The 9,795-nt window shown below is 41.1% G+C and overlaps 1 protein-coding gene across 2 annotated transcripts; it reads left to right on the plus strand.

Annotated features, from left to right (window-relative positions):
- Positions 1-29: 29 nt before the first annotated feature.
- OIP5 (Opa interacting protein 5) lies at positions 30-8,925 on the plus strand. 2 transcript variants are annotated; one of them, XM_077322848.1, is made up of 5 exons: positions 30-505; positions 2,691-2,757; positions 4,680-4,799; positions 6,468-6,549; positions 8,180-8,925. In XM_077322848.1, the coding sequence occupies exons 1-5, from the start codon at positions 229-231 to the stop codon at positions 8,330-8,332; spliced, it is 699 nt and encodes a 232-aa protein (XP_077178963.1). In that variant the 5' UTR covers positions 30-228; the 3' UTR covers positions 8,333-8,925. The 2 variants fall into 2 exon arrangements, with proteins under 2 accessions (XP_077178963.1, XP_077178964.1); XM_077322849.1 differs by lacking the exon at positions 4,680-4,799.
- Positions 8,926-9,795: the final 870 nt, after the last annotated feature.

Raw genomic sequence — 9,795 nt, forward strand, 5'->3', positions numbered from 1 at the left:
CAATAGAAACCCAGGGTTAACCTGTTTGTTTTTAAAAGGCGAGTGCTTCGGGAACCCCCCTGTGTAGGAAAACAAAGCCATTCCTTGAATTGGAGTCCCGTCTCGTGGCTCCGCCGGGTAGAACTGCGACCAGGACGGCTGTCCAATGAAAGGAAAGAGCCTCGCGTTCCTCCAGTTAGAGCGGAGCCAAGGGGCGGCAGCTGGGATTCAAATTCCGGCGGGCACAAGATGGCGGTGCGGCGGCAGCTGCTGCAGTTCTTCCAGGAACCCCGAGTCGGGGGTGCAATCATGGTGGAGCGGTCGAGGAACTGGGGCCAAGAACAGGAGAGAACGAAGGAGCCGGAGGACTCCAGCAGCAGCAGCAGCAGCAGCAGCAGCCTGAAAGAGCGGAGTCTCCGGCGGGAGGAATGGATGCTCTACCAGTGTCAACGCTGCCATACGGTCCTGGGAGACTCGCTTCATCTCTGTGCCCAGGAGGAGAAGCTCGGACTTATCGCTTGTTTCAGTGAGTTGGCCATAAAATCTTCCACTCCCGCCCCAGGAGGAAAGTTTAGATGTTTCTGAAGATTTCCATTTTCCTGAGCCTGAGTTTATTAGCAGAATAAAATGAAACAATAACTGTAGTGATTCTAGCAATGCGTTCTGTTTATCTGTAACAGCAGGCTGGAATTTATTTATTATTTATTTATTATATTTATATATACTGACCGCCCCAAGGGCTCAGGGCGGTATACAGAAAAAAGGAAAAGGTAACATATGGTAACAGGTAATAACAGTAATAACATTATAACAATAACTTAACAAGATCATAACAATAACATTATCAAATAGAAATTGCAAGAGCCTCAACTTTTACTGGGACCCAGTGGGTAAAGCCGATTAGTGTCAGTCGTGGGGGGGAGGGGTGCTTGGGGGCCAATTGGAAGATGTATTTTGGGTCAATCTTAACCAAATGCCTGCCAGAGGAACTCCCTTTTGCAGGCCCTGTGGAACTGTTTAGGTTCTGTCAGGGCCCTGATCTCCTCTGGGAGCTCGTTCTGGGAGGTCTGAAAGTGTTTTACAGAGTTGCATCAGCTGCCTTGATATTTTAGTTTCTGGCATTATCCTGTAGACAGAGAGGATAGTGCTAGATTTTGGAAGCTTGCAAAATGCCATATTCAAAGTTGCCTTCAATAAAATGAGCCTTATTTATTTTATTTATATACTGCCCTCCCTGAAGGTTCAGGGCAGTTTACATGAAATGGGAACAATACAGTTAACTGGATTTATAGAGATGTGATAACACAACAATAACAGTAACAAGGTAATGACAGTAATAAACATTGATAAACTCATATTGAAGCCCAGTGGTTTGGGCAGATCTGTAATGATTGTCAGAGGGAGGCTGGGGGGGGGGCAGTGGGAAGTGATGGTTTGGGTTGACCTCAACCTGGTGGAAGAGCTCCCTTTTGCAGGCCCTGCGGAACTGTTCAAGTTCCGTCAGTGCCCTGATCTGCTCTGGGAGCTTGTTCCACCAGGTGGGGGCCAGGATGAAGAAAGCTCTGGCCCTGGCTGAGGTCAAGTGGGCTTCCTTGGGGCCAGGGACTACCAGGAGGTTGGAAGTGGTAGAGCGCAAGGCTCTTTGAGGGGGTGTAGGCAGAGAGGTGATCCCTTAGGTATACTGGGCCCAGACCGCATATGGCCTTAAAGCTGATAACCAAAACCTTAAGCCTGATGTGGAATTCAACTGGTAGCCAGCGCACCTGTTGAAGTATGGGCTGGATGTGGGACTTCTGAGGTGTTGCTGTGAGGACCCTGGCAGCTGCGTTCTAGACCAGTTGTAATTTCCAGGTCAAGGATAAGGGCAGGCCATCATAGACTGAGTTGTGGAAGTCCAATCTAAAGGTGACAATCATGTGGATCACTGTGGCAAGGTGTTCCAAGGCCAAGTAGAGTGCTAGTAATTTGGCTTGGCAAAGGTGGTAGAATGCCATGCTACTGACGTGATCTGAGCCTCCATAGAAAGGGAGGCATCAAGAATCATCTCCAGGTTCCTGGCAAAGTGAGCCACTAATAGCTGCACTCCATCCAGATTGGGGAGGTGTACTTTCTTGCTTGGACCTTTCCTGCCCAGCTACAGGACCTCCGTCTTTGAAAGGTTGAGCTTCAGACGACTCTGCTTGAGCCACCCTGTCATTGATTCCAGGCAGCTGGCTGATGTTTCTGGGGCAGAGTCAGGGCAGCCATCCATCAGGAGGAGGAATTGGGTGTCATCAGCATATTGGTGGCAACCCAGCCCTAACCTCCACACCAGTTGAGCAAGGGGGCTCATAAAGAAGTTGAATAGTATTAGGGAGAGAACTGGATGGCTGTCATGGGTCCAGAGAAGTTTATTTTGAGTAGTGGGCAAACCACTGCCTCTTTTAGTCCCTCCAGGAATGCTCCTGTTGAAAGAATTCTCCTGTTACTCTTGTCTGGCATGAGGCCTGCCTACCTCCTGTTCTTCTGGGAATGGCTGTTCTAAGGTGAGAATTACCTGTCAGCCATAGGCTCCACTGGGCAAAGGACCTGGCCAGCTTTCCTAAAACACAGGGCTGATTGGAGAATAGCGCCTAGAAGAGGTATAAGAGGCATGTTGAACAGCCACATGTGCTAGATAAATACAAATTTAAAAAAGGAATTGTAACTCTCATGTTTCCTTGTTCTTTCAGAGGTCACAAATGATGTTATTGTGGAAGATTCGGTGATGGTCTGTATTGAAGGAGACTTCATGGGTTGGTAGGCATGTGCATGGGGGAATAGCTGTTTATTGGCACTGGTACTTTCCATCTTGAGTGGTCATGAATGAAATAGTGGAATACATGGAAGAACTGAGATTTGATAGAATTTCTGTTGATCTGTCATTATCACTAATTCTTTCAAAGTAGTACTGATTCCTCCCTTAGTAAATTCACCTGTGAAGTTACAGTAGCTCTTTATATATTATCATTATTTATTAAACTTATATGCCACCCTCCTAAAATTTGGCTCAAGACAATGTACATCAGGTATAAATTACATTTGTTGTTGTTATGTGCGAAGTCGTGTCCGACCCATCGCGACCCCATGGACAATGATCCTCCAGGCCTTCCTGTCCTCTACCATTCCCCGGAGTCCATAAATTACATAGACATACAATTAAGCTGTATCAATAAGTTTAAAGAATTTTAAAATTGTTAAAAACATTTAAAACCGTGTCTAACAGCAGCTGTCCAACTGTACATCAAGATGATTTTATCTGTTTTCAATTTTCATCAGTGGCAATGTGTCCTAAATCACAAAATATCCTTATTAGTATAACATAATGTAACAAATAATAATTGGAAATGTACAAGAATGTCCATACCTCCACAAAGTGGTATTAATAAATTCAATGCATTCAATCTCAGTGTATTCTGTGATATAAAAGTAAACTGTTAGAACAAATGTTAAAATGAAACATTAACTGCCACACACCTATGAATCTTACCATCTTGTTTATCTTTCTTTAAATATAATTAGAGCAAAAAACACTTACATGGAGAGTCAATAATAATAAGGATATTTTGGGATTTAGGACTCATTATTGCCACTGATGAAAGAACTGAAAAAAGATAAAATCATCTAGACACCATTTTGGCTGAGTCCAGGTGGAAATTATAATAGATACTAGAGACCCTTATATTTCAAATTTTATTTGATTAAGCCATTGGACAGATTCTTTTTTTCTTGCGATCGTCCACTTCTTTGTCCAACTGTACATTGGCTACATTTCCAGAGGTTTTTCTTTGGGCATTTCTGATGGGTCCTTTCCGATAGGGGGACCCAGCAGATGTTCTCAGTTCACTGGCCCCAACCAAAGGTTTGATGGAAGAGCTCTGTTTTATGTGACAGCTCCAACAGGGGTCCAGACTGTGGATGGCCTTAAAGATAAGTAACAAAACCTTAAACCTGATTTGGAATTCAACTGGGAGCCAGTGCAGTTGCCAAAGCACAGGCCATATATAGGACCTCCAAAATGTTCCTTGGGAACCTGGAATACTGCGTTCTGAATCAGCTGTGGTTTCAGGAGCAGGTATAAGAATAGGCCCACATAGAGTGAGTTACATAAATATAATCTAGAAGTAACCTTTACATGAATCACTGTGGCTAGGTGTTCTAAATCTAGGCGGGACACTAGTTGTTTTGCTTGGTGCAGATGGGAAAAACGCCATCTGTGCTATTCTCGCGACCTATGTCTCCATAGAAGGGACACATCGAAGATCATGCCTAGGTTCCTGGCTGAATGTGCAACTGTTAGCTGCATTTAACCCAAGCATTCACGATGAGTAGATCCATTAAAAGATGTTTTGTGACATCTATCTTAAAAGATGTTTTGTGGCATCTATCAAATATGAGTCCATACAAACAATATTTAATTGCTATATTAACATAGCATCTTGTGGAGAGTTTAACTTGAAAGTACATTACCTTCATGCTGTTAGAGTAGCTAGCAGCTTTGATCTCAACAAAAATTTCAGGGATCCAGTCTACAATCTCAAAAATCCTCTAGCTGAACTTTTACCATGGATCACATGTTACTATTGATACCCATCTGGTGTTTCGAATCCATATATATCGTGCAAAAAAAAAATTATTGAAGAGCATTTTAACTGATTTTATACTCTGCCCCTTTCTGCCAGCACCTACAATACTTTGAACTGTCGATCATGCAAACTGGGCATAGGCATCAAGTTGCTGTGTTCAACATCTCTGGCGTATCTGCGAAGTTTCTTCTGTCTTTTCAAGAACAGCGTGGTATGGTTAGTGCCTTCCAGCTGGACACTGGGTGACAATGAATTTCAGTAAAATCCGAGCAACATCCTGTCAGAAAGTATTTTACAAAACAGAACATAAGTTGAAGAAAAATGTTTAGAAAGACTATGAATCTCATTTCCACGTTTGATGTGTCCTTCCGTATGAATGATATTGTGGTTATAGCCAAAACAGTGTAAAGCTAGGAGAATAGTGTTCCAAAAGGATGTTGTAAAGCTGACTGCTCATGGTTTCCAATGGGTTTAAAGAGACTACAATAATTTCAGGTGGATAGCTGTATTAGTTTGTAGCACTGGAATAAAGTTGGGGTCCAATAGCACATTACAAATCAACAAAGTTTTCCAGGGTATACTTTTTTGTGAGTCAAAGTTCAGTGTTAATTAGTACATTGCGTATTATGTTTCATTTGAAACATTTTTAGCTATTTTCCTGGCTTATGGGAACTCAAGGGCAGCTTACATTGTAAACGGCATTCAAACATATAAAAGAAATCGATTAAAATTGCTGGTAGGCAGAAGAACTAATCAAATGTCATGAAAAATAGTCCTCAGCTGCCTCTTGAAGGTTAAGAGTGCGAAGTTGTCCCATAAGCATTGGGCTGCCACAGAAAAGGTCTCCTATATACCCACAAGGTGAGCTTATTTGGTTGATGGGACAGTCAGGGCTTCTCCTGGTGATCATAGTTCCTGGAAAGGAGTATATGGGAGAAAAAGGCCTTTCAGATATTATAAATCCCTGGGAAGGTCCACTGAGCATTTTTCTTGCATGATATGTATTATATATTTTTTTATCCCATCTTTGCTTCCAGAAAGTCAGGTGGCATAGGTGATGTGCTCCATGCATTAATTTCATCCTCATGACAAACCCAAGGATGTAGGCTACACTGAGGGTGATCAGATCACAATCACCTAGTCAGCTTCATAATATGCTACATGTGATGATCCATGTGTTGAACAGCCAACAAAGATCAAAACACAAAGCAGAGCTTTCCTGTCTCAATAAACGTAGCACCTGACATGCTCAGCCGTGAAGTAAGTGCTAGTGGGGATTGCATCCTACTGTTCTGTCCAGCTAAGAGTGCTGGAAGTTATACCTAGCTGGCAGAGAAGCCTCTTACAGTGATGGGGCAGGAACTGCAGCTGTGGAAGATACTACCATTAGTTTGCCAGGGGTGTTGGATTCAAGCCATTATATATTTTACACACACACTAAACATATAAATCAGCTTAAAACTGGCTGTGGCACAAGTAGTCTTTGTGTACACTTTTAGACTGCTAAGAGGAAGAACGTGAAAGGGAAGACTGCCATTTCTTCAAAAAGAAAAAGGGCACATATTTAATCTTTTGAGCTATAAAAATGCCATTGAAATATAACCTTGTGTTAATATATTTTTGGACATCTGTGATTTATGTAAAATGTTAGTGAGTCAATAGCAATAATTTCTGAAGATAATCTCTGCTACTTTGAACTTTTAGAATTTCCCATTGCTGAAGGAAATTTAAAAAATGAAGGAACTAAACATAGTTGAATTATATGTGAAATACACAATAATTTATTCACTAGCTTTAAAAAACTTATGATTTTCCATCCCTACCATTTATATATTCATATAACAATTGACATAGTAGTAAAAATGTGAATATTCTGTTTTCCAGTTATATGTTAAAAACTAAAGCCACAGTCAAAGCATCAAAGGTGACCTTTCCTACAGTGAGCTTAAAGGAACGTGTTCAAAAGGTAATGTTCCCCCTGATTTCTATATAAATGTAAGAATTTGTATCTTGTTTTGATGAGACCTACACAGATACCAACAAAAATGAACTACAGAAATATCTACAATTCAAAATACATTAAATGTCTTATAACAACTGCAACACAGAACTTCGTTGGGTTTAGCCAGGATAACAGTGGCAGCTCTGAAATTAACTGGTCCTCTGTGGTCAAAAGAAACAGCTAGAAGGATCTTCTCATGCAGTGTATTCTTTAACAATTGAGTATTTCACTTTTCAATCACCCATTAGAAGCAGTAATACAGCCTTTTACAACTTTTTTACTATTTAGAAACACCTGAAACATTCTTTGGGCTTCAAGAAACCACAGAAGTAGTGTGATAGTGCACAATATGGTTGGGTAGCATAGCTGTGTACATGCCCGCCCAGAGGCCCTCCTCACCATACCACCTCCAGTCCCATCATTGACCATTTTGGAAGGCGGGTTGAGTAAATATGTTCATATCATTCAGTAAATGCTTAACAAATTTTTTTAAAATATAAAAAATTAACTCCCATCCATTCAGGAAGCCCTTCTAGGGCTATCAAGAAACCCCAGGTTTTCACAAAACCCTAGTTGAGAAACCCTGCAGTAATAGATGACTGTCCTTTTTATCTTTCTGTAATTAAAGGCCACAAGAAGAGGACCAATTCCACAGCATGAATACATGCGTAAGGATAAACCACACTATGATCAAAACAGATTTGTTAGAGGGACATTCCTCCACTGATGTGGGTTTTTTGAAAAAACAGAGTTGAAAAAAAATGATGGTTCCCTAAAAAGAGCTTGAGTAATTTAGTATGTTATGGCCCACTCCACCAGATCAGCAGCAGTACCAACATTTTCCACCAGAGTTCTAGTGGAAGAAATCTGTAGAGTTGCAACCTGGTCCACCTTTTATACCTGTGTATAAAGGTTGGACAATTGAAATCTGTGGAAGCTTCATCTAATAGCATGGTGTGCAACACAGTGGCAGAACAGAATAAAAATGAGAATCCCACCCAGGTTGTAAGTTAGTCATCTAACCAGTTTGGATTACATTCCCCAGTGAAGAACAACAAAATATTGGACCTTACCTGAAGATTTCTTCTCTTCAGTGGGGTGAAGTCATCTACAGTCCATTGGGACAAAAAATCTAGTTGAACACACACTCTTGTTATGCAGCTTGGCTATGTTAAGCCTATAGAATCCGCCCTGCTCTGAGCCACTACAGTCTGCGCAAATTTACATAGCCCTGTCTAGAGGAGGGGGAGGTGTGACCTAACTAGTTTGGATGGCTGCTTTGCTGAAGAGAAGATACCTTAAGCTTAGTTTCAATGATTTGTTCTCTCACATACAAGAATCACTTCAGAAACACTAATTATAACTTTAGAACTGTTCTGCATGCCAAATATTATATTGGGAATAGCAGTCATTCAGTGGTAGTGATGTCATGAAACAAGGAATTTTATAACTGCTTAGATATATAAGGTAATGCCAAACTTAAGTGGGTTTTTAAAATATTTTTTAAAGCAGGCTGCTTAACTGCTACAAAAGTAGCTTGGCGTTCTGTGTTTCATATAATCTAAACTCAGTGGTTTAAACTTTTTTCTTGTAGTTAAAAGAAAACTTGGTGCTCATGCATATGCATATAGAAGCACAACATAAGAAGCTGGAGGAACGAAGCCAGCAGAAGATCGCAGCCAAGAAGCATTGCTACAAAACAAGGCCCTATCCCTTAGCACATGGGCATCGGAAAATAATGAATTGACTGTTTGAAACTATCTCGTAGCTGCCATTCTGATTTATTGGGGAAATACCAGCTCAAGTCTCAGTATGACAAAACGTTTGTTTTAAAAATATATAGGATGCAACCATGGAGCCGTTGTAGTGGAAGCATTTAAATGTTAGAATATTGTCCCCAACCATCTACATATAAGATCTCCTGGAATGAAGCACATCTGTTTCCCCAGCTCCATGAAATAGGGATGCTTGTGCTGGGCAAAGGGAGAGCTGGTCTCCTGCTGCTGCTGGGGCTCATTGCTACAACAGGGCACCACACTTGCACTGCCCTTCATCACTGGAAGCAGAGAGCCTTTTTCTGGAAGTTGCCAGTCTTCCTCTGCATACCTAAAGTTGTTGTACATGTGCAAAGCTGCATCTCATTTCTGGGTGCCCTGTCCTACTTTACTTAAGGGAATGATTAAAATCAAAAGGTAAATTTCTTAGCAAAAGACTTGCTAGACTTCCATGGGTAAAGCTGAGCTGTTCAAAAAGGAAGTTCTACATTGTGTAAAAATGTGTCAACATTTAAGATTGTGTTTTGTAGGTGCCGTGATAAAAAAAGACTTTCACCTAGCATCATATCCTGAGTCTTCCATATGCTTTTAAGTCATTGGCCTCTATGACCATGGGCAATTTTTCAAGTTCTGGCAAGCAAACCAGTGCTGGATGGGCAGGGGATACTTACTAGGAAATAGGCCACTTTGGCCATATCAGACATTTTTCTTAACATTCACAGAAGAAGGCTGCGTGGCTTCAGTGTTAAGCTTATGTAGAAATGGAGTTTGTTTCCAGGAAAACAGATAGCACTGGAAGTAAATTTGGCAGAATACACAGGTAATGCCAAGGAAGTAGGAAGGATTGACAACATTTTCAAAGTCCTAAACAAGCCTTAAGTTGGTGGGTGTGTCTAGTCTTAAAATATGAAGTAAGCATGGAATAATTAGCACATTTTAATCTCTTATGGTAAACTTGGTTAGTTACCATGCAACTTAAAATGGCATAGTGCAGGAATGGAATCTCCATTTTGATTTCTAAGCACTTGAGATACAGAACTGAATACTGTTGTGGTACATTTTGTAGAGTTCTCTGGCATTAACAGTACATGTACTGAGTAACCAGTTTAAACCGCACAAACAAAACTCTTCTTGAGAGTCTGAGTTGTCCTTCCCATACCCTCTGAAGTTCATTCTCTGTAATATTTACGATTGTATTTAGTCATCTTTCTCAAAGGAAAAAGTAACTATTAGCCAGATTGTTGGACAAGCATGGTAAGACATATAGGAGTTGGGGTGGTAATGCAGCAGATACTGACAGCAGACAAGTAGCCCAGGATCTCTATTGCTGGAATGCTCTCTTTTCCAAGTGGCATAGACAAGAACAGGGAGGAGCAGAAAGGCAAGTGGTAGTGTGGCAAAAAAAACAACTGATCTCATAGGTAAGTCAGAATCA

Source organism: Paroedura picta, chromosome 2 (genome assembly GCF_049243985.1).
Source record: "Paroedura picta isolate Pp20150507F chromosome 2, Ppicta_v3.0, whole genome shotgun sequence".
In the NCBI taxonomy this organism is placed as follows: Eukaryota; Metazoa; Chordata; class Lepidosauria; order Squamata; family Gekkonidae; genus Paroedura; species Paroedura picta.

What these genes read in the sequence shown, in the direction of transcription:
- OIP5 (XM_077322848.1), top strand. Translation starts at nt 229, where the DNA reads ATGGCGGTGCGGCGGCAGCTGCTGCAGTTCTTCCAGGAACCCCGAGTC. An exon ending in CGGACTTATCGCTTGTTTCA is followed by an intron (nt 506 to 2,690) that starts GTGAGTTGGCCA and finishes TTGTTCTTTCAG; the next exon opens with AGGTCACAAATGATGTTATT. An exon ending in TTCAAGAACAGCGTGGTATG is followed by an intron (nt 4,800 to 6,467) that starts GTTAGTGCCTTC and finishes TCTGTTTTCCAG; the next exon opens with TTATATGTTAAAAACTAAAG.